The sequence below is a fragment of the Enhydra lutris genome, unplaced genomic scaffold, assembly GCF_002288905.1.
Source record: "Enhydra lutris kenyoni isolate GAN:26980312 unplaced genomic scaffold, ASM228890v2 scaffoldscaffold66, whole genome shotgun sequence".
Classification (NCBI taxonomy): Eukaryota; Metazoa; Chordata; class Mammalia; order Carnivora; family Mustelidae; genus Enhydra; species Enhydra lutris.
Window position 1 is genome coordinate 3,460,286 of NW_019154150.1, and position 23,737 is coordinate 3,484,022.

General features: G+C 52.6%; 1 protein-coding gene across 1 annotated transcript in view; it reads left to right on the forward strand.

The window, feature by feature from the left end:
* LOC111159115 (urocanate hydratase 1) overlaps positions 1–23,318 on the forward strand; it is a 40,054-nt gene extending 16,736 nt beyond the window's left edge. The window contains 11 exon segments of the mRNA XM_022521523.1: positions 2,156–2,218; positions 2,523–2,702; positions 3,018–3,115; positions 3,881–3,953; positions 5,623–5,744; positions 7,370–7,440; positions 10,523–10,621; positions 13,097–13,196; positions 16,159–16,240; positions 22,219–22,318; positions 23,126–23,318. Coding sequence (XP_022377231.1) covers positions 2,156–2,218; positions 2,523–2,702; positions 3,018–3,115; positions 3,881–3,953; positions 5,623–5,744; positions 7,370–7,440; positions 10,523–10,621; positions 13,097–13,196; positions 16,159–16,240; positions 22,219–22,318; positions 23,126–23,266 — 1,129 coding nt within the window. The 3' untranslated portion in view covers positions 23,267–23,318.
* Positions 23,319–23,737: the final 419 nt, after the last annotated feature.

Genomic DNA, 23,737 nt, shown 5'->3' on the forward strand with positions numbered 1-23,737 from the left:
TTTCTTGAGGTTGAGCCACCGTTTTGCAAAGACTGTGCCTTGTATTTCTCGCTGTGGCCTCAGTGCCCAGCCGAGAGCCTGGCACATAGCAGGTGCTCATCTAATCTGCTGGAGGAAAATAAGCCTTTGAAAGATGGAACCGTTCCTCAGCACGACTCCAGGTTGGGTGTAAGCGGGTCTTCCTCCTCACTCATGCTCTGGTTCTCTGGGTGGAGGACAGGGGCTTGGCAACATTTCCCTCTGGTGTGATGTCTTCTAAGGTATTTCAGTGGGAATGGGGGAGGACTGCCCTGGGGGCGGCTCATCCAAGGTCATTTTGTTTGTTTGAGAGAGAGAGAGAGAACACTAGGGCAGGAGAGTGAATCCCAAGCAGACTTCCTGCTGAGCATGGAGCTGGTAGGGCTGGTCTCATGACACTGAGATCATGACCCCAGCCAAAATGGAGAATCGGACATTTCAGCTACTGTGCCACCCAGGTGCCCCTGGGGGCCGGTGTTTTGAAGCATCCTCTCAACTGATTTACTTTGCAGAACTGAGCTCTGTTTGGGGAGGACACACCGCCCAGCGGTTCTCTAGCCCTGCTGCAATTAGATTTGCTCAGGGCTCTTCAAAAGGGGCTTATAGGAAAATGTACAAGCACATGCTGAACTGGGAGATACTCCCATTACCAGGATCTTTTAAAAATCCTACTTTGACCCCATTGTACCCCTGTGTAAAACTCTCAGGTGAGTTTCCATTGCATATAGGAATATAGGAGAAATTCCAGACTTCTAGTGGGACATGGATGGGTCTGGCCTGATATGACTCCTATCCCTATTAATGCTGTTGAGCGTCCTGAACATACTCACACACTTGTACACATGTGCTTGCACTCGTACACACACACACACACACACACACACCCCGAAAGAATCAGGTTAGAGCTGTGTAACAGGGTGCCACAAGCAGCCCGTGGGGTTATACTTCTGCTCCCTGAGCTGCGGAAGACACAGTTGGGAGTGGATTGAACCTCTGGGAGTGGGGACCTTGTCCCCATGCTGGTCCTGCTGCTGAGATCAATCCCGTCTTCCTTCTCCACTGGTCACTGCTTCTGTGCTCCTCACTGCTCTGGGACCATATGCCTTTTCCCGCTTTGTTTTCTTCCACTTGGGAGCGAGGAGCATGTTGGTTCCACTGACATCTCTCTGCCAAGCGCAGTGTGTAGTCAACCTGCACCTTTGAGTGGGTGCCCAAGCTCCCCACGTACTGTTGTTTTCTGACACCTCTCCTACCTGTGGGGCTTCATGTATTAAATCTGTGTTTTTCTGTCTATTAAATATGCTGCCCTTTTTTTTGTCCTTTTATTTCTCCCAATAATGTTTGGAGTAATTTTTTTTTAAAGATTTTATTTATTTATTTGAGATAGAGAGAGAGAGTGAGCATGAGGGATGAGGAAGGGGAGAGGGAGAAGTAGACTCCCCGCTGAGCACGGAGCCCAAAGTGGGGCTCGATCCCAAGACCCTGAGATCTCAAACCGAGCTGAAGGCAGACGCTCAGTCAACTGAGCCACCCAGACACCTGTCTTTTTTTTTTTTTTTTTTTTTTTTTTTACAATTTATTTATTTTAGGGACAGAGAGAGAGTGTGAACACATGCAAGCACGGTGGGGATGGGCAGAGGGAAGGAATCTCAAGCAGACTCCCCACTGAGCATGGAACCCGAGGCAGGGCCCCTCTGTGGGGCTCAGTCTCATGTTCCTGAGATCATGACCTGAGCCAAAATCCAGAGTCAGACACTTAACAGACTGAGTCACCCAGGCGCCCCTGGAATCCCCTTTAGTGATGTCTGCAATTTTAGGATCACCTTGCATGAGTTCTAGAATGATCCCCAACAGAGCGCTAACAGCAACAGCCCTGATTCTGTGAATCCCCTGGAGAAGGCTTGTCGCTGTTGTCATCTCCGTTCTCTCGTCTGGAGCATTCAAGTCTGCTGTTACAGTTCCGGGTCCTCAGAAGACACGCCTCAGAGGTCGCTGCACCTCGGGCTGGATGCTGACACACACCGTGCTTTCTGTGACTTCCAGGCTCTTCGGCGTTCTCGCCAGCTTGGTGTTGGTGGTGGTGGACATCTGCGGGCAGGTGTGATAGGCCATCTGCTCTGCTCTTGTGCCCTTCTAGGGAAGCAAGGAAAAGGAAGGAGGTGCTCAGTCTTGGTTACCATGGCAATGTGGTGGATCTTTGGTGAGTGGGGGATGGGAGTTGGCAGCCTGGGGGACCCTGGGTGAACCTCCCCCTCCAGACAGGGTACTGATGGTGGCCATGTGCTCCCCGGACACAAAGCTTCTAAAATGTACTCAGCTTAAGCTCTGCTCCCAGTTTTCAAGGCCCAGATCCTGCCTGAGCTCATAGCAGACTTCCTGCAGATGTACCTTTGAGAGAGGAGGGCAATCTCCTCCCAGCAGGCCTGTGAACTCAGGCCCCAGGGCATGCTTACCCCTGCCCTGGGCAGATGCCTCCCACATTGATCGCCCCTTGTTTTCCCCAGGGAGCGCCTGGTCCACGAATTGGACACAACAGGGGAGCTCTTGGTGGACCTGGGATCAGACCAGACTTCCTGCCACAACCCATTCAATGGTGGTTACTACCCTGTGCAGCTGGGCTTCGCGGAGGCCCAGAGCCTCATGGCCTCTGACCCTGCTGCATTCAAGGGCCTGGTCCAGGAAAGGTGATGAGGTCCCAGGGCTACTCCGGGTGTGTGTGGTGTGGGGAGAGGGGTGCACACAGCTGGCAGGAGCTTTTGGACTGGTTGACTTTGGCCTCTGCCTGGTTCTCCAGGGGCCAACTGTGTGGCCTTAGGCAAGAACTTTAACCTCTCTGAATCTGTTTCCTCCTTTCTCTGATGGGAAGGAAACAGCAAAGCTGGCTGAGCCCTGTGGGGTGCGGTGGAGGGGTGACAGGGGTGAGGAACAGAGAGTCTGCTCTTGCGACTTCTCGGGGGGGTGGGGGACAGGGCTGACTGTGAACCACTGGGCTCTTGCAGCCTGAGGAGGCAAGTCTCAGCCATCAACAGACTGGCCAAGGAGAACTTCTTCTTTTGGGACTATGGCAATGCCTTCCTCTTGGAGGCCCAAAGAGCAGGTGAGACACAATGAAGGCGAGGTGAGGGGGCCCCCAGTCTCCGCAGGCTGGGAGGGGCCAAGACCCTGGCACTGGGCACTCTCCCTTCTCACCGGCCAGGAATGGACCTGGCAAGTGCCCGGGGGAAGAGGGGCACGGCATGCAGCTTTCCCTGTGCCCTTGCCCGGGGCCTTCTGGGAGCTGGTCCCACCAGGTCCTTGGCCTCTGGGCCTCAATTTTTCCATTTGTCTTAAGAACATCTGGTGCCACAAAGAGTTGGTAGGATGCTTGGATATAAGCTCCAGTGGGGGGAAAATATAGCTTAACTTTTCTGAGAAGGAAATTATTTTTTAAAAATGTAAATTCAATTTATTAACATACAGTGTATTATTAGTGTCAGAGGTAGAGGTGAGTGATTCATCAGTCTTATATAATAAATACCTCGTGCTCGTCCCATCATGTGCCCTCCCTAATGTCTGTGGGAAACTCTTCTGTAGTACAGGTGGCTCATGCTGGAAGGTAAAGTTCAGATGATACAAAACTACACAGAGGAAGGTGGCCCTCCCAGCCCTGTCCCTGCACCAGGTCCCCTCCTGGAGTTTGAAAGTTCTGGTGGGCCTTTGGGGGCACCGAAGGACCTGGCACGTGAGGGCAATGTGGACATGCCCCCGCCCAGCCCCCACAGCAAGGGCAGGAGAGCAACACTGCAGGAGTCCTCGCCTCGGGGCGGTGTGGCCCAGCCCTCAGACCCTCCCGCTGATTCTGTTCGGCTGACTCTGCCCACAGGAGCTGACGTGGAGAAGAAAGGTGCCAGCAAGACGGAATTCCGCTACCCCTCGTATGTCCAGCACATCATGGGGTAAGTGATGGGGTCACTTCCAGCCTCTGGGTCCTAGACACTCAGGTTGGGAAAGTCCTCAGGTAGGGAGAAACAGGAGATAACCCGAGGGAGATCTGGCTGAGTGGGGAGGCCTCAGGGTCAAACCCAGCAACTCAGGGACAGGGGATGGGAGGCCTCAGGATGCTTCTGGAAGGTTCACCAGCCCATTTGCACACAAGATGGGACCAGAGAGGGAGGGAGGGAAGAAAGGCGATGGTCTCCTTCTCAGGTTCACTGTGGGTGAGGAAGCAGAGGCTCAGGGGGCCACACTGCCAAGCTACATACAGCAGGGGGCTGTCCAGAGAGGAAGGTGGGCTCAGGGGACAGGTAAGGCCAGGGGCCTAGAGCCCACCTAGGAAGGTCAGTTCGCCTAAGGCAAACCTGGTCAAGGTCCCCATTTAATGTTGCTCCCAACTACTTCGATTTAGCTCATTGATTTTCAGGTTGTCTTTGTAACAACACTATAAAGGAATTTCTGCCTGTTTGTATCCCAGCTCCCTGCTCCTGCAGCAAGAAATGATGCAGATCTAAGAGGAGGGACAGAGAACCAGAGGGAGGGGAAACACTGAGGGGAGAGGGGTAACACTGAGGGCAGAGGGGCTGATGGGAAGGGGGGCATGATGTAGGAAAGATGTTAGGGTTGGAAGCCAATAGCCAAGAAATATTCCTAGGGACATCTTTGGTGCAAAAAGGTGGTTTTCTTAAAGCATGGGGACAGGACCCATGGGCAGAAAGAGCTGCATTGGTGTCATGAAGAGTGGCACATTATTTACTTTCAAGTTGGGTGGGGGTTAGGGGATAGCAAAAGCCTCTAAGGAATTCTGGAAGCAAGGTTTCCAGGACCTTGAGGAGGCTAACTGTTGTTGGGAAAAGATAATTTATTACTGTCTAATAAAACCTTAGTCGTGAGACCCTTCAGATGTATATCGGTGGGCCATATGCCTGGGGGGTGATTGCCAACATGTATCTTAGGGGATAGAGATAAAGGAAATTTCCAAAGGAATTTGTATATGTTAAAGTAGACTTACAGGATCCTTGGGGGATGAGTAGTTGGGCTAGGATTGTCTTTTGCCCTTAGTCAAGTATTAACATGGAGGCAGTTCAGTCCCTGGAAGAATGTAACTCTGCCTGTTTCAAGGACTTATCAATGGGCTGTAGGCGGTGAGGAAATTAAACCATTTTCCTTCTGCCTTTGTTTCCCACATCCGGGGGGCTGAGGGGAGAGGGGATCGAGGGGAGGAGAGAGGCTGAGAGGGAGGAGGGAAGGGAGACTGAAGGGAACTGGGGAAGGGAGGTGAGAGGGAGGAGGGAACAGGGGAGAGAGGCTGACGGGGCGGGGCGGCGCGGGGGGCGGGGGGCGGCTGAGGGGGAGAGGGGACCTGGAGGCTTCTAAACTTGCTCTCCAGTTAGTGGCTCAGGGGCTTCCAGCAACAATTCTGGACACTGGATAACTTCACTATGTGTGCCCACATCCACGCCCCGACACATCCCCCATATGCTGGCTGGGCATACTGCATACAACCTTCACCCCCTCTCAGTTCTGGAGCACCTGCAGGCCATGCCTCCTGGTTCACGGCGGCCCCGCCCCCATCAGTGGGGGCAGCCTGGCTAGGGAGTCCCGAGGCTAGGAGGCATTTTGTCTTTGCAGGGACATATTCTCCCTGGGATTTGGGCCTTTCCGCTGGGTGTGCACGTCAGGGGACCCCCAGGACCTGGCAGTCACAGATGAGCTGGCCACGTGCGTGCTGGAGAAGGCCATCGCTGATGGAGGTGAGGCTGTAGGACGGGCGACGCTGACAGGCAGGTGGCCCAGCAGCGGCTCCAGGGCAGCCCACCCCCTTGACGCGGCCCCCTTCTCCGCTCACCCCCAGCCTGCCGCCCCCGCCCCGCAGGCGCGAGCGCAGGGGGCCTCGGGGTCGGGCCTGTGCACGGTGCTCCTGGTTCTCGCACCTTTCTGCTGTGCCCGCTCTGCTTTCCCCGCGTCGGAGCTCCTGCGCCTGCCCGCGGCTTCTCCGATACACGGCGCGGCCCTGCCTTCCCGCGCGGATGGTAGTGGTTGACCCTTCACGGACGACCGGCCCCCGCCCCTGGTTTAACCTCAGTCCCTTTATGTGTAGTGGATTTGACGTGTCGCTTATCACGTGGAGAGGAGGAGACAAGAATTTTAGGAAACTTCCTCAGCCGTCCTAGCTCCTAACCCCACTTCTCCGCAGCCTTTCTGAAGGTCCCGGGCACCTTCTCGCCAGTTGTCGTGTGGGTCCTTCAGCCTCCGCGTCTCCTTTTCCGTTCCCCGGGACCGTTCCAGGCTCAGAGTATTGGGGCAGGCCCAGGTTACCCGGATGCAGGGTGGGCGTGCACCTGTGTGGGAGGAGCCGGGCGGGGCCGGGGCTGTGCGGGGAGGGTCGGGGAGGAGGCGTCGCTGGGGAGGAGGAAGAGGAGTGCCTGGAAGGCCTCCCGGGAAGGGGGAGGGAAGCAGCAGTACGCTGTTAGATATCCGGCCGGACGCCTTCAGGTGCTCGGGGAGCAGGCTGGCTGGTGGGTGTTCACCAAAACGCTCTCCCGGAGGAAGCCCTGAGCTGGTGCACCTCCTGGCCGCCGCGGTGTAAATACTCTGGTTTCCAGCGAGGCTGCACACGGAACGGCAGCCAGCTCTCCCCCAGACATGTAACCTCAAGAGCACAGAACCTGGTAAAAGGTAGTGAAGTAATTTGGCAGTGATGACTTGTGAGCATCGCCTTCATTTTTAATAAAAAATTTTAAAAGTGTGAGTTTTTTAAAAAAAGTCCCGAGGAACACAGCTACCCTCTGACTCCAGCTCGCCCTCCACACTTTACCCTACTGGCCTGTCTTACTGAGATAGGCCGAGCTTTGTTCTACCTTAGGGCCTTTGCATTTGCTGTTCCCTCTGCCTAGAGCACTGTTTCCTCAGATCTTTGTGTAGCTAGTTCCTTCTTAGCATTTAGGAGGTAGCTTGACCATTACCCCTGCAAAGACGCCTTTGGTCCCCCTGACACCCCCCCACCCACTGCAGTGAATACCTCACCACACTTTAATTTCCTCCCTGGCATGCAGCAGTCTCTGTTCCCAGTGCCTGGCACAGCACCTGGACTACACTGTGGACTCAATAAATGTTTGCTGAGGAAATGAATGTATTAGGCAGGGGGTCGCACACGTCTGTGTGTTAATCCATGTGACTGTTGGCATTACTAATTCCAGAATTCAGATGGCCTAGTGGGGTACTGAGGATGGGAGCTTCCTGACCCTGTGTCTGGGCTCCATGATGCTTGCAGAACAGATGTCTGCTGTGCTGAGCACTTGCCAGAGGGAGGGCCCATGCCTGAGCCCCACAGAACGGGGGCCCCTGGGGCCTGTGACACCCTGCTTTCTCCCTGCAGTGAACCCGGCTGTGAAGCTGCAGTATATGGACAACATCCGCTGGATCCGGGAGGCCGCCAAGCACCGGCTGGTGAGGGCTTGGCCTGGCGGGAAGCAGGGGTGGGCCTCTGGACTGCCCTCCCAGAGGTGGGGGGCTGGTATATATGAGCCCCAAGATGGTGCCAACATACCCTGTGAGACTGCTTAGGTGGCCGCGTCCTCGGCCTCATAGGAGGCAGTGGCAGCAGCCTCATCCAGCAGGCCTCCGAACAAAGAAGCCTGGTGCCTTTTGAATGGTGCCCTGGGGCCCTGGGGCAGTGACCAGGGTCAGTTAGGGCATTGCTCACCCAGTTACTCCACAAGTAGCTCTCTTGAGTCAGGCCTCCTGGCTTTTCCTCTGTGTGACCTGGGGTGAGTGGCTCAGTCTCTCTGAGCTTTCCTTCTCAGCTGTGCATTGAGATGCCAGTGACCGTGTGCACACCGGAGCTGTGGTGGTGCGCATACTTGGAGCAGGCCCTCTGGGACAGTCTGTGCACGAGGCACGGCTGGGCCCATGGCTGAGCAGAGAGGCATGCCGCTGCCTTGTGTCTGCTTACATGCACGTGAACACGGATCAAGGTGATGCTGGGTGGGGACTGCTTTATACAGACTGGTCAGAAAGGTGTCTGCGAGTATGGAGTATATAATAAGTATGGAGAACATAGTAAGTATGGAGCTGAGTTGTGAGTTTGGGTCTGAATGCTGGGAGTTTGGGGGATGGGGGAGCTGCCCTGTGATAGTCAGGGAGGCACAGGACCAGCGGAAGCACAGGCCCTGAGGCAGCAGCAGGCCTAGTGTACTGGGGACAAATGAAACACGAGCATCTGGCTCACATGCCTTTGGCCACAGACCTCGATGGCCAGACTCTGCCTGGTGGACACACGTCCAGACTAGTGTGTTCCTGGCCTGAAGGTCCTAGGGCCAGAGGGGGACTCCCTTGAGCACTGTCCCTGCGTCCTAGGCTCCTGGGGCCCAACACTACCCACCCAGACTCCTCCTTGGCCAGTGGTTGGCATGCGTGTTTCAGCCACAACCCCCGTGTCAACAGTGGTCTCTGTGACTGCTCAGAATCTGAGACGACCACCCCACTGTTGGACTTGAGAATCTGGGCTGTGGGGAGGTTGGAGCAGGAGCAGAAATGTGCAGGGCCAGTCTGGAGATGGCCTGGAGAAGACAAGGACCTGGCCTTGAGGGAAGGGTTCCCACAGAGCAGGAAGGGGCTGAGGGGAGGTTGGGAGGTCAGGGCCATGGGGAATGGCCCTCTGGATACCGCTACAAGGGTGATAGAGAAGCAAGACTGTCTCTTCTGTGTTTGAGTTGAAGTTTTCTGGAGGTTGTGTTCTCCATACTTATTTCACATTGCTCTTTGCCTTAGGGAAAGATGGTGATCACAGAAGGCCATCCTTTTTTTTAACATTTTAATTGAGTTTCTTTTAAGGTATACTCTTGATGAAGCTGGCAATCCTATGCCCATTCCTCTTTGATTTTCTTTTTCTGGATCCAAGACATCTGAAAATCTCTGCAGTGCTGATTTCTAGTATAGTCCTTCCCACAGGGCTCTGAGGCAGCTGGCAGGAGTCTAGTAAGGCCGTTAGCAAGCCACATGCAAGGGAGAAGCGGCTCAGCTCACTGTGCTGGCTGGTGCCGCGGCCCAGACGGAGCTGTTTTCCAGCTCAGGGTCAGGGCTGCGGCTCCCTCCGGCACCCACTACCGAACCTTCCACCCCATTCCAGGACGAGTGGCCAGGCAGCTGAGGGAAACACCGACATCCTCTTTGGAGAATCCAGGGTTTCCCAGTCTCAGCACAACTGATGTTTGGGCCAAATCATTTTTTTTTTTTTCAGTTGTGGCAATATATACATTACCATAAAGTTTTCCATTTTAACCATTTTTAAGGTACAACTCAGTGGCTTTGTGTACCTTACATTGCGTGCAACTATCACCCCCATCTGTTTCCAGACTTCTTCATCTTCCCAAGCTGAAACTCCACCCCCATTCAACATGAACCCCCATTCCCCTCCACCAGCCCCTGGCAGCCACCACCCTACTTTCAGTCTCTGTGTATTTGACTGCTCTAGGGACCTCATGTGAGTGGGATCGTGCAGGACTGGTCCTTGTGGGACTGGCTTCTTTCACTCAACATGATTTGCTCAAGGTTCATCCACACTGCAGTGTGTGTCAGAATTCCCTTCCTTTTCAAGGCTGAGTAATATTCCATTGTCTGCACAGAGTGTATCTATTTTGCTTGTGCATTCATCCATCAATGGACACCTGGCGTGCTTCCACATTTTAGCTGTTGTGAATAATGCTGCTGTGAACAAGAACTACCGCTAGCTGCCTCAAATATCAGTGCGAGTGCCTGGGGGCTGGATAAGTCTCCGTTGGGGCTGGGGGTCATGTTGTAGGATGGTTAGCAGCACCCCTCCCATGCCCATGCCAACTGCACCCAAATGTGTCTCCAGGCTTTGCCCCTGCTTGAGAACCACTGTTCATTTTCACTTGCTGCCGCTTCCGTTTCGTGGGGGCGACTTGTCTCACCCTCCAGAGGGGCTTCTCCCGGTGTTTCGGTCCACAGGCCCCTGGCCATGCCACTTACGGCTCAGGTGGTCGTGGGCAGGTGGCTCAGCCTCTGTGCCCCAGTTTTTTCATCTGTAAAGTGGAGCTGAGGATGAGGATCCCAGCACCTTCCTCACAAACGCACCAGTGAGTGACAGTGTGCAGAGAAATTGCGGCTGTGCTGGGCACAATCTGAAATTGCCTTAGGTGGTGTTCATATTCTTTTTATTAAGAGGACTCAAACCGGGGTATACTCCTAATAGGTAACACCCCTAGAGATGGGCAGGTCAGGGTTTCAGAGACCCCTCATGGGGTTAAGCCATGAGGTGCTTGATCACAGAGGGGCATCTGGGGGCACCGGCTGTGTGTGGACATGCAGAGGGTCAGCGTGGTAGCATGGGGGTGCTGGACGTGAGGGCCCGCCTCAGGCCCACAGACTGAAGAGCTATCACACACCCTGGGGTGCTCCACAACCTGCCTCGAGGGGACTATCTGGCTGCTGGTGGACCTATCACCCAAGTCGCTGCCTGCACATCACTAGGTCACCGAAGTGCCTCTTTTCTACCTTTTCCCCGCAGGTAGTAGGGTCCCAGGCGAGGATCCTGTACTCAGACCAGAAAGGCCGTGTGGCCATCGCTGTGGCCTTCAACCAAGCCATCGCCCGTGGGGAGATCAAGGTGACACATCCTGGGCTGTAGGCTGGAGGCCTCCCCTCGTCTCCTTGCCGTCAGCGCTGGCATGGCCCGGAGGCCCCGTGGTCTGTGTTTGTGTCAGGCTGGGGGGCAGAAAACTGGGGACCAGGAGTGTGGAGGCTTGTCCTCAAAGCCAGCCTCTGATGTGGTTCCTGCTGTGTGACCTTGGGCAAGTCAGCTGCTGTCTCTGAGCCTCAGGTGCCATTTTCTGTTAACCCCAAAGCCTAGGTGTGAGGATCGAGCGAGTCCTCTTTCTTGAATTACCTTTTTTTTTTTTTTTAAAGATTTTATTTATTTGACAGAGAGATCACAAGTAGGCAGAGAGGCAGACAGAGAGAGAGAGAGGGAAGCAGGCCCCCTGCCGAGCAGAGAGCCTGATGCGGGACTCGATCCCAGGACTCTGGGATCATGACCTGAGTCGAAGGCAGAGGCTTAACCCACTGAGCCACCCAGGCGCCCCCGAATTACCTTTTTTTTTTTAATTATCTTTTTATAAACCATGACAAACTTTCCTAGCTTTCCCCCATTTTCCTCCCAGTCAGCAGCCCACCATGGAGGACATGGAGCTCTGGGGACACCCATTTGGAAGGCTGTTCCGCAGAGCTCTTGCTGGTGGCCCTGGGTTTGGGAGTGCCAGTATTAATGATCAGCTGTGAAAGGGAAATCAGACTGATGAACATGATGCCTCTCCTGGTAGGTGGTTGTGGTGGTGGCAGGGACAACAGCCCTAGCCCATCTCAGGGAGCACTGCCCGAGCTCAGCATGCCTAGGAGGAGGGCTGGGGCCGCTCCGCCAGGACCTCTCTCTAGGCACACTCATGTCCAGGCTGTAGTTGGCCGGTTAGCACGGAGAGCAGGGAGTCTTTGTCATTCATTCCACATGCTTGATTGGGCACCTCTTCTGTGCCAGGCTTATTCTAAAGGACTGGGGACCCCATGGCAGAGGACAAAATAGACAGTGTCCCGTCCTCATCCACACACTAGGGAAGGGAAACTGATGATGCAGGATAAAGGTGTAAGTTCAGAGGGAACATCAGATGGTGATGAACATGAGAAGAAAGTGAATGGTGGTGATGGGGTGTGGGTAATGGGGTAGAAGTGGCAGGGAGGGCATGAAGAGTTGGGAATGAGTGGTGGCTTTAGACAGGGTGGGGATGACGGGGTGCAGGTGAGGGGTGGGAATGAGTGTTGACTTTAGACAGGGTGGTCAGAACAGGTCTTCTGAGTTAACGGCTGTAGAACTGAGAGCTGAATATCTGGAAGGTGCTAGAATCTCTGGGGGATGGCAGTTCAAAGCAAATGTGAAGAGCAAGCTTGGCCTGTTCAAGGAAGGGAGAAGAGGGCCTCTTAATTCAGAGCAATGAGGAGTTCCCCTTTCAGCAAGATATCTCCTCTTACACAGGGAGCCTATGCAATTCTATGACCACTGGGGAGGGCCCTGAAGACCAATGCTCATAGGGCTAGCCATGGTTCCTTTGTGAGACACTCAAGAAAGATCCCAGGTTGGTGCTGGGAAGAGCTTGCTCGTTGCAGCTGTGGGCTCCACTGCCTTCCTCCTCCTGAGGACAGCCAAGTGGAAGGTGTAACTGGGTCAGACTAGCACTCACCTCATGCTTGTGGGCACAAAATGTGCCCCTTTGCCCCAGCCCCTTCACCTCTACCACTTAATTTTTCCAGTTAGAACTTTTTTTGTAATGGAACCACCCTGTGCCTGGCACAAGGGAGCCTGGTTGGCCTGTCCTTAGCCATGGCCCCACTCAACCATCAGGGCTGCACTGTATTCTGTCATTGGGGTGCAGAGCTGCCCACCTCCTGGCAGCACATCACAGACTCCCAAGCAGACTGAGATCTTTCGGGAACAGGAAGAATTGCCAACACATGCACTTGAAAAATTAAACCCCCTGTGTTTTCACCATGTGAAAAATCTCTGTCCTCACAGAGAACGGCAGCACAGAAAGGATCTTGGTGATTTCCTTGTCCAGAAAACCAAGCCCCAGAAAGGAAGCATCCACTCGGCACGCCTGGGCTATCTGTCTGCCCCTTTCCTTAGAGCGCAGACTCAGGGGAAAGCCCAGATTCTAGTATATTGTGTATGGATTTAAATCCCAACCTGTCCACTCACCAGCTCTATGTCATTGGGCAAGTTTCTTTTCCTCACTGGGCCTCAGTTTTCCTGACTATAAAACAGGCATGGTAACAGGCATACCTATCTGGTTAGAGTGGTTGAGACTACCCAGTGAGCCAACACGGACATAACACGTGGGTGGCCTGCACGTATAGAAAGCACCCAATCTGTGGAATGAATCTGTTGGTAGCTACAGGAAGCCATCAGAAAAATCTATGCTTCCTCTTGTTGAGGAAGGTATATTTCCTGGGGGAGCAATCTGGAGGGCTTCTGGTGTGTGCCAGGCAGCTATGGTAGACACTGTCTGCCTACATCTCATTTCCTTCCCTGCTGCAGGCGCCGGTGGTCCTGAGCCGAGACCATCATGATGTGAGTGGCACGGACAGCCCCTTTAGGGAGACCTCCAACATTTACGATGGCTCTGCCTTCTGTGCAGGTGAGAAAGACAAAAATATTTTTTTAATTGTTTTTATGTTGGATTTGATTTTGTTTAAAAATCAATTGATTCATTTCAATCAGTCATAATGATGCAAAAAAGGTTCTGGCGTCTGAGAGACTTGGCATAGGGTGACCAGCCTAGCACACAGGGGTTTTTGGGATCTGGGATTTCTGGTTTTAAACTGGGCTTGTGTCAGGCAAAATGGGACAGTTGGATGCTGTAGACTCAGGTGTGTTCCTGACCCTGTCACTTGCTAGGTGGTCCTCAGCAAGACACTTCTAGTCTCCGAACCTCAATTTCCTTATGTGTAAGATGGAAATAACTATAGTACCTACTTCAGAGGTTTGTTGTGAAGAATGAGATGAATTAATACGTGTGCAGCTTTAGGTTGATGTCCTGCAGCTGGCGTTCAATGAGGTTATCTGCTGCACCTGATGTTACTGTTTCTGCTTCTAAACCTACTACAGTTATAATCACCACAGAGGCTGGTGGGTTCTAGTCCTGGCATAGCTTGTTCATTCCCAGTACTTGGGGGTTCCTTCCATTACGGATGGGATCTCAAGGAAAGGAGGTACACACTCAGGAACCCCATCTGCATCACTTTTTTTAAGGAGTTGATATATTTCATGTAAGTTATCAAATTTATAGGTATAGAGTTGTATTCCTATATTTATCTGTCTAATGTCTGTGGGGTCAGTTGTCATGTCTCCTTTGTCATTCTTGATATTGGTCATTTGTGTATTTTTTCTTTCTTCTTGATCAGTCTGGCTGGAAATTTATCAAATTTGTTGATCTTCCCCCCAAAAAGAAGCTTCTGGTTTCGTTCATTTTTTTTCTATTGTTTTTTGCTTCCAAATTAATTGATTTCTGCTCTAATCTTTAGTATGTCCTTCCTTCTACTGGCTTTGAGTTCGACTTGCTCTTCTTCCTCTGGCTTCATAAGGCAGAAGCTGAGGTTACTAAATTGAAACATTTTTTTTTCCTAATAGAGGTATTTAATGCTCTAATTTCTTTTAAACACTGCTTTAGCTGCATCCTGCCAATTTCTATAAATTTTCATTTTCATTCAGTTCAAGATATTTGTTAATTTCCCGTAAGACTTTCTCTTGTATCCATTGGTTACTTGAAGTATCTTTGTAATTAATTAAATTTTTTTTTTAAGAAAGAGAGTGTGTGAGTACAGGGGGAAAAGGACACACACACACACACACACACAGAGAGAGAGAGAGAGAGAGAGAGAGAATCTTTAGCAGGCTCCATGTTCAGTGCGGAGCTCGAAACAGGGCTCAATCTCATGACCCTGAGATCATGACCTGAGCTGAAATCAAAAGGAGGAAGCTTCACTGACTGAGCCATCCTGGCACAACTAGAAGTACCTTTTTTTTTTTTTTTTTCCAAAGATGTTATTTATTTATTTGACAGAGAGAGATCACAAGCAGGCAGAAAGGCAGGCAGAGAGAGAGGAAGGGAAAGCAGGCTCCCTGCTGAGCAGAGAGCCCGAAGCGGGACTCGATCCCAGGACCCCGAGATCACGACCCGAGCCGAAGGCAGCAGCCCAACCCACTGAGCCACCCAGGCGCCCCTAGAAGTACCTTTTTAAATTTCCAAGTTTTAGGAGATTTTTCAGATACCTTTGTTACCGACTTCAGGTTTAATTCCATTATGGTCTGAGGACTTACTTTATATTTGTTCTGTTCTTTTAAAATTGTTAAGGGTTGTTTGGTGGCCAGAAGATGGTCTATCCTGGTGCACTTGAGAAGAATATATGTTCTGTGTTATTTGGTGGATCCTGCAGATGTCAGTTAGGTCCGGTTGGTTGATAATGCTCTTCTGGTCATCTGTATCCTTATTGATTTTCTGCCTAATTATTCTGTAAAATACACAGAGAGAGAGTGGTGAAGTCTCCACCAGTGTTTGCGGATTTGTCTGTTTCTCCTTTAGGGTCTTCAGCATCTTTGCTCCAAGTATTTTAAACCTATGCTGTTAGGTGCACACTCGTTTCAGTGTCTGATGTCTTCTTGGAGAACTGACATCTTTATTATTGTGTCATGTTTCTCTTTGTCCCGAACAATATTCCTTGCTCTGAAATTCTCTGATATTAATATAGTTTATATTCATACCTGCGGCCACTGTAACAAGGTACCACAAATTTAATGGCTTAAAACAACACAGATGTGTTCTCTCACAGTTCTGAAGGCTGGAAGTCTGAAATCAGATCTGGTGAGCTGGGCCGGGACATCTAAGGAGGTCCTAGAGGACGATGTTTCCCGACCTTTATCAGGTTTTAGGGCTGTGCTTCTTGCATTTCACAACCCAGTATAGGGAGGAGACTGTTCTTAGGATTCTCCCTGATCTTCTCTGGGAATACCCAGCTGGGTTTTGGGAAGAAGAGCCTGCTAGGACACGCACACCTTCTTATATCTGTGTCCCAGAGGCCTCAAGATTTCAGGCAAGCTCATGCTTGTCCTTTAGCAATTTGTTAGACACACGTGTAAGGTAACCAGATTCTCTGTGCAAGGGCCTCTCTCTCCCCAGATTGTAATGAGTTGGTTACCCTGGGACCTCAGTTCTCTGATGGGGTCAAGGACAATCACTAATTTGTAGTCACTTATTTTTTGTTGTTTTTATTTCGTTTTAAGGGTGGGAGTGACTCTCTTGGCTCTCTGCATCTATGGGCTAAAATCAGTACCACCATCCCTTTAATTCTTTTGTTCTTTCTGCTTCTGGAGCACTTTATCTGGCCTTCAGCGCTGGAGGGCGTAACTGTACAGGCTAACAGTGGGTACTTGGGCACTTGTCAGTACTCCAGCTTTGTGTGGCTCTGCAAACATACATTGTGGGTATTTCTAGAGTCTGTCCTTCAGGCCCCACTCAGCCCATTGTCTCCCGGGTCAGAGCCTGGCCTGGCCTCTAGCCCTTGGCATTCAGGGAATAATGGGGCGTGGCTCTGTTTCTGCAGACATGGCTGTGCAGAACTTCGTGGGAGATGCCTTTCGCGGTGCCACCTGGGTCGCTCTTCACAATGGCGGGGGTGTCGGCTGGTAAGGTTTTTGGAGAACTGGGTGCTGTGGGTGTGGGCTGGTATCGAGGTCTCAGGAGTTCCCTCGAGGGTCCTGGGCCCTGCCTCCCCTGAGCTCCCTCTGCTAAGGCCTTTACTGTGATGTGTTCCTCAAGTGAGCTGGAAATCACAGGACATGGCCGAGCCACTCTACTTTTCAGGGTCTTACCTGTCACATTGGACACAAAGTCTGTAAGAACCGTCCCTACCCTTATCCTGTCCATTTTCCCTTTACTTTCCCAGATGTTTTCTCAGGAATTCTCAGTGCTGTCCTAGCCCAGGCCTTCTTCACTGATGTGTGTCCTGGGCAGCTGGGCTGGGAGGCGGGAGACCTGGATTCTGGGCTCCTGGGTCCCTGGCTCACAGCTCTGCCCGGCCAGGCCTGTTTCCAGTCTGTGTCATGAGGAAATTGGGGTTCGCAGGTGGGTCTTATTCCAGCTGACAGTGGCAATTCCATCATAAAGAGGTGTGCTGTTATTCTGCACTCCTAGTTCTAACATGTGGGGTTTTCCCACACCACCAGGCAATTCTTTGACGCCCAAATGGGTGTCCACCATTCGACTCAATTCTGACACTGCTCAGAGACAGTACCAGATCCCACAGGGTCAGGGCTCAGTCCCACAAGGATGCCACCACCCCAGATGCCGATCACAAGTCTGGGTTGTCACCTGTGCATCTGACCGGTATGCTGCAAATCAGAGGTTCCCACAGTAGCCTCCCTGGGTCCCATTAATGTGCTTGAGCAGCTCATAGAACTCAGGAAACCGGTATATTCACTAGATTACCAGTTTATTACGGAGAATATCAGTGGGTACAAGTGAATAGCCAGCTGAAGAGATACAGAGGGAGAGTTCCCAGAACAAAGGAGCTTCTGTCCTTGCAGAGTTTGGGGCCTAGCACTGTGGCACGTGGGAGTGCTCTGGTTCCCCAATCTAGGACCTCTCCAAACTTATCCTTTTAGGTATTAATGGAGGCTTCATTATTTAGGCATGATTGACTAAATCATTGACCCCAGATTCAACCTCCAGCCCCTCTCCTTTCACTGGAAGTCTGGGGCGTGGGACTGAAAGTTCCAATCCTGTAATGATATGGTTGGTTCTGCTGGAAACTAGCAACCCCCCCCCCCATTCTTTAAATGCAATCCAAAAGTCACCTCATTCACATAACAAAAGAGACTTTAACCACTCTCAATGCTTACAAAAGTCCAAGTTTTAGGAGCTCTGTGCTAGAAATGGGATGAAGACCAAATATATAACTCATTATAAATCACAATATCACATCCACAAAGAATAATGAATAACTAATATTTATTGTACAAGGATGGTGTGGCAAGCATTTGCTAAACTCTTTGAATATACTCTCTCACCTTATCGTAGAAGAAAATGCATTTTACAGTTGAGGAAACTTAGTGACCTCCAGCTGTCCCAGCTGTCCCCTCTTCCCAGCCTGGGAAGCCAGCAAGTCTGGGCCCTGGCGCCAAGCTGGACTCCTGGCTCTCTGGGCCAGCAGGGGGCGCTGCGGCTTCAGAGAGGAAGGCCGCTCCCTGGCCGCCCGGCTCTGAGCAGACCTCTGAGCCTGTTCTGGCCAGAGGAGCGTGGCCTTGCCCTCCGCAGCCAAGTCCCTCGGCACTGAGCTTCCCAGAGCATTCCCCTGCGCTGGCTTCAAGGCCGGAATTCCGAGCCGTAGCCCAGTCAGGCGGCTCTAATTAATGGAAAATGTGACGGGCGCGTGAGTTCTTTCCGATACCCAGGCTGGAGAAAACCAGGACAGAGAGTGCCTAGTGGAGGGGTACCTGGTGTTTTGTCACTAGATGCTGAATTGGTGCTGGAGGTGACGAGAATAAGGTTGAGTAACATGTCCAAGGCCACAGAGCTGGCTGGCAGTGGAGCCAGGATTCGAATCTAGATCGGTCATCTCCCAGGATCCACCTGTCGTTGCCAGCTGAGCCACGGGAGCAAGAGGGATCAGAGCAAAGCTGGCCCAAGAAAGCATCCCGACATGAGGGCTTCGGGGCAGGAGCCCCAGCATGGGGAGTTCCCAAGAGAAGGAATACTCCCTGCTGATTCCCAAGTTGCTCCCACCCTTTGGCTGCCCCTAGGCTCTGCAGACAGGACTGCACACACCCACATAACCTAATCCGTCAGATGCTCCTGCAAGGCTTACTGCAAAATCAGCAGGAGAAAAAATCTGCACCTCAACCATTCCTGTTCCGGGAGGAAATCACTTTCCCCTCGTCAGCTAATTTTTTTTCTTTGTCCTACACAAATCCATTTCTGAGTTACAAGCTTTTTCTGCTATTTTTTAATATGCTTTCAGTATTTATTTATTTGGCAGAGAGAGAGGGAGAGCAAGCTGGGACAGGGGGGAGGGGCAGCGGGAGAGGGAGAGGCAGGCTCCCTGCTGAGCAGGGAACCCAACTTGGGGCTGGATCCCAGGACCCTGAGATCATGGCCTGAGCCGAAGGCAGCCGCTCCACCATCAGAGCCACTCAGGCGCCCCTGCTTTCAGTTTTTGTATCATCTGCTGTTTTCCTGTTTTGGAGCGCTTCTGTTTCCAGGACAGTTCGCCTCAGCTATGTGTCATCTTCCTCTTTCTCTGCCTCCGTGGAGCCCCTCTTTCTGGTTGCTTGCTTGGAGTCTGTGCTCATGCTGTCTGTCCAGTGGTCCTTGCTGTCTGCTGGTGTTTCAAGAGGGTGCCCACAGCCCAGTGTGTGAACAGGGACCTTTGGACCATGGGCTGCAGAGCAGGAAGGGTCAGCAGTCGGTCTCTGGTTTTAGCCTGGTTGGTCTGCTGGGTAAACACAGGTGTCGTCTCCTGTCCTTATAGGGAGGTGGTGGCCACCAGCCAGTCACTAATCGTCGCTGCCAGCCTATAAAGCAGTTGTGCATCTGGATCCCAGGTGATGTGGCTTCTGCTGGCCTGAGGATCGGTCTGAGGACTTGCAACGTTCTCGCCCTCCATGTACATAAATCTCCTTGGCCTCCACCCCCAGGGCAGCGGGGTCTCTTCGATGTAGAGTTTCGTGGCACAATTGACAGCATGGATTCTGAAGTTGACTTTTCTGCACGTGTTAAGCTTGTTGAACTTCATTTCTCATTGACAAAATGCTCCTAGTAATAGCAATGGCTTTATAAGCTGGTGGTGAAGATTAAATAGTAAATGGCTAACTCTCATAGTATCGTATGCAACAGGTACAAGGCCTTCTAGACTGACATGCTAGCTCGCCTGATCACCACAACAGTCCCCTGTAAGAAATAGCTGCTACCTAGGTGGAGAAATAACTTTGCCCGGGTTTCAAAATGAGCTCCGTTTGCAGGAGGCCTGGCCCGAATGCACGTGCTAACCTTACCCCGTGAGCTACCTGTAAGGGGACTAGAGCAAGGCCAGGGAGTGGCATGCCTCCCATAAACCTTAACCTTACCAGGTGTAAAAGTTCCAGTTTGCGTAACCTCAGCACCCTGGGTGTTACCGCGTGGGATTTGCCAGACTGGTGGGCAAGGAGTGACAAATCCTTGTTTTGATTTGACTTGCTTGCTTCCAGTTTTTGTTTTGGGTTGTGCGATTTTTCTTATGGACTGGCTGTTCTTGTTCTATTTTAGACATAGGATGCTGGTCTTGGGTGCACGTCCCTTGTGTTTGAACATCATCTATAGTGTCTGTGCTGGTTGGGTTTTCCGGGAGGCAGAAGCTGAGGTGGAGGTAGAGTGTGTAAAAGGCTTACTGGGAAGACCACCTGAGAAAGGAAGTGGGGAGCAGGAGCGAGGGTGCCCTCAGTCTCCACGCACACCCACCAGCCTTGCCGCCTAGCGGTGGTGGGGGGCAGATTCTGGGCCCAAGAAGGCCATCGAAGGACCCACTTAGGGTAGAAATGGGCAGGCCCTCGCCATATTAGTGCTCTGTCTCTGCCCTGAGAAAGACCCTAAGGAGTTACTGCTGGAGGCTGTGAGCTAACCACGTCCCCCACAGCCAGGCTTTCCAGAAGGCTCACCCATGTAAGCCTCTCTTTAAAGGGAGTTTTATCTTTATCTAGTGACTTCTTATTCTGGCTCTTCATTTTTTTTTAAAAGATTTTATTTATTTTAGAGAGAGAGAGAAAGAGAAAGCATGCGTGTTAGCGGGGAGAGGGGAAAGGGACAGAGCGGATGGGAGAGGGAAAAGGAAAAGAGAGAATTCCGGAATCCCAAGCAGACTCCCCGATCAGCGTGGATGATACAGGGTCTCACAACCCCAAGACCATCACCTGAGCCGGTACTAAGAGTCTGGTGCTTAACTGACAAGCCACCCAGGCACCCCAAGGGCCCTTCGTTTTTTAAACATTGCTTTAAAAGACATTCCTCCTCCTTCTCAAGTTAAGAAAATGCATGCTCCTAAACTTTCTTTACTTACTATCTAATTTTGAATTTTTCCTTCTTTAGTACACCTGGCACCAGTTTTTATTTGTGTGACATGGGGCTCTACTTCTGTTTTTCTCAATGGGACAGTTAGTTGTCCCAGTTCCATCTATAAGCAGCCCCCCGTGCTCTGCGATGGTGGTGCTGCCTTTATGGTCCCATCTTCCCGGGCTCAGTGTGCGTGATGTGTGGGCAAGGTTTGCTGAGGTAGCATGGAGCTGAGCAGCTTTGCTCTCTAGCAGTCTGGGCTACAGGCTCCCAAAACAGAAAATGAAGTTCTCATCTCCAAAAATCCCTCTCTGGTCGAAGGACACACTGAAGTCCTTGTTCGGCAGCACTGGCTGGCATCTGCTTTCCCTCGTGTCACCCAGCATCAGTCCCTGATAGGTGATGACTGATGGTGACCTTGAATCCACCTGGAGGCTGGTGGGAGATGTGATGGGACCCTGGGGGCAGGCACAGGGCCACCCAACTCTGGGACATGGGCTGAGGGCAGCGCAGGGGCCGCCGCCTGTTCACAGAGGTACTTGACTCTCACGTCGGGAGTGGGGAGCACAGCTGGCTCCTGCGGCAGAGGGCTCCTCACCTTCTTGGTGGGAACTGGCTGAAATTGTCAGTAGAGCCCAAATGGGGCAGAGAAGCAGGTAAGGCCTGAAGGATCTGAGACTAGAGAAGCTAGGTGCCTCTTTTGGGTGCAGGAAGGAGGAAGAGCAGATTCTCTGGGAGCAGGGACTGAAAGGCCAGATGCTGTGTTCCCAGGGGTTTGTGTTGGGCAGTAAGGCCTTGGCAGGTGCTGACAAGAGGTGGGGCATTTCCTGTGTTTGTAATGGAAGGGGGTGGGAGGGGTATAGTGATGCTATCAGCAGGAAGGGCAGCCAGGCCTTGTTCATGATGCTAAGGGTGAGGATAGAGATCCAGGGGTGCCAGGAAGGAGAGGATGCCCACAGTCGATGGCACACATGAGGAAAGTCAGACTGCACTGACATGCTTCATTAAGATCCCCACGACACCTACTGCAGAGATGAGTGAACACATGACCGTATCACGTCTGCGAGGGGAGGGAGTCCAGAGCCCAGAGAAATCTGGTCGTTAGAAAATAAGAGATATAGAAAATAAAGGAACTTGGTCTTCAGATCAAGTTATCAGGACCCCAAAATGCACCTAAAGCAAGCTGAAAGAGGAGGCAAAGGAAAGGAAGAGCATAAAGAAAAATCAGGTAGAATGACCGTTGAATTGAGCAGCCCAAGAGCCCCCCAGGGAAGCATGGGATATGGAATGCTCTCAGAACCTCAGAGAAGGAGGTCATGTGGGGAGGTAACATGGTTGAGGGTCCTGAGGGTGGGTGTGGGGTGCACGGAGTAAAGACTGGAGGTGCAGGTGGGGAATGTGCAGCCCAGTGATTCCTGTTTCCCTGAGGCCAGGGAGAGGACACAGGCTCCAGGCTGCAGCAGCCACCCTGCCTCTGTGAGCCAAGGCTTCCAAAGGGTTCCCCAAATGTGTGTGTGCTTCCGTCCACTCCAGGCAAGGGCAGGCCTGGAGAGTGGCCTGGGAACCTCTTTGCCTCTTACAGGGGTGAGGTGATCAATGGAGGGTTTGGCCTCGTGCTGGACGGGACCCAGGAGGCTGAGCAGAAGGCCAGGATGATGCTCAGCTGGGATGTCTCCAATGGAGTAAGTCACATCCAGTCCTTTCCCGGGCCTTCTCTGGGGACAGTTCTGTCAGGCCGAGCCTCTCTCACTGCTCTGCTCACTCTGACCTCTGACCTCTCTGGCTGTGCACGTGCCCGTGTGGCCCTGCTGGGGCTGGGAGGGGGGCGTCCTCCCTCCCCATGACCACATCACAGGCCAAGAGAAGAGGTGGTGAGCACAAGGCGGCCAGGCAGTCATGGGGAGGGTATTTGGGGGCAGGTATGCGGGGGATGGGGAGGGGTTCAGTGTGCCCCAGGCAGGACCCAGGCAGCTGGAGTCAGGTGAGGGGGTAGCATGAGAGTGGGGATGGAGGGGCCTCTGGAGGGGCGCTAACCAGTAGAGGGGGTGGTGAGGGCCACAAAGCTGTGAGGGGAAGGATGAGGGGCGGCAAGCATGGCAGCAGGGAGGGCGGGGAAGCCCTAAGGCCTGAGGTAGAGAGAAGGAAACAGACTGGAGAAAGATTCTGGGGCAGAACTGGGATGGATGTGGATTCCCTTAGGGAGGATGGTTCCTGGATACTTGGACATGGGTTAGGCTGGGTAGAAGGTTGGCAGTTTCAGATCAGGGAGGGGGCTAAATTCATAGTTCAGCCAAGAGAGAGGGGGTTCTGAGCTAGAGGTGGGAATGGGGTAGACGTCCAAGACTGCTGGCCCCACGCACAGCACAGAGGGACCCTGAAGGGGACGAGGGCGGGGATTTGCAGCCCAGCTGCGGGGTGTCCAGAAGGCCCTGTTGGGAAGCTGGTGTTGGCACCAATGGCTACCCTCTTCCCCCCATCCCCCACCGCAGGTGGCTCGGCGCTGTTGGTCTGGGAACCAGAAGGCCTACGAGATCATCTGCCAGACGATGCAGGACAACAAGGGCTTGGTGGTGACGCTCCCCCATGAGGTGGCAGACGAGTGCGTGCTGCAGCAGGCCCTGTGGCCATGAGGGGGCCTGAGAGCCGGCCTTGCTTCCCTTGCCCCCTTGATTCCTGTCCCCACCCCCACAGCCACAACACACCTGTCACTGCACACCTTTGTCTCCCGGGTTAGCAGTTTCCCACACAAACCCTCACTTGACCTCACGACTCCCTGGAGGGCGTGGCATGGGACCATCCACCATTTACAAATGAGCCAGCTCAGGCCAGAAGAGATGGGAGTGTTTGCCCCTGACCTCTGGGAACCCTGGGAGGGCGTGAAAGTCTGGTCCAGAGCTCAATCCTCTAGCTCGCCATAGAGTAGACTCCAGGAACTTTTGGGGGCTGTGCATGCCACAAATACTGGGTATCAACCAAGTCCCTTCAAAACCCCTGCCTCTCCTGCTACCAAGGGGCCAGGGTTTCCTTTGGCCAGGTTTTTATCAGTCATTATGCCTCCTGTCCACCTTCCATCCACGCATCCAGATATCTTTCCATCTGCT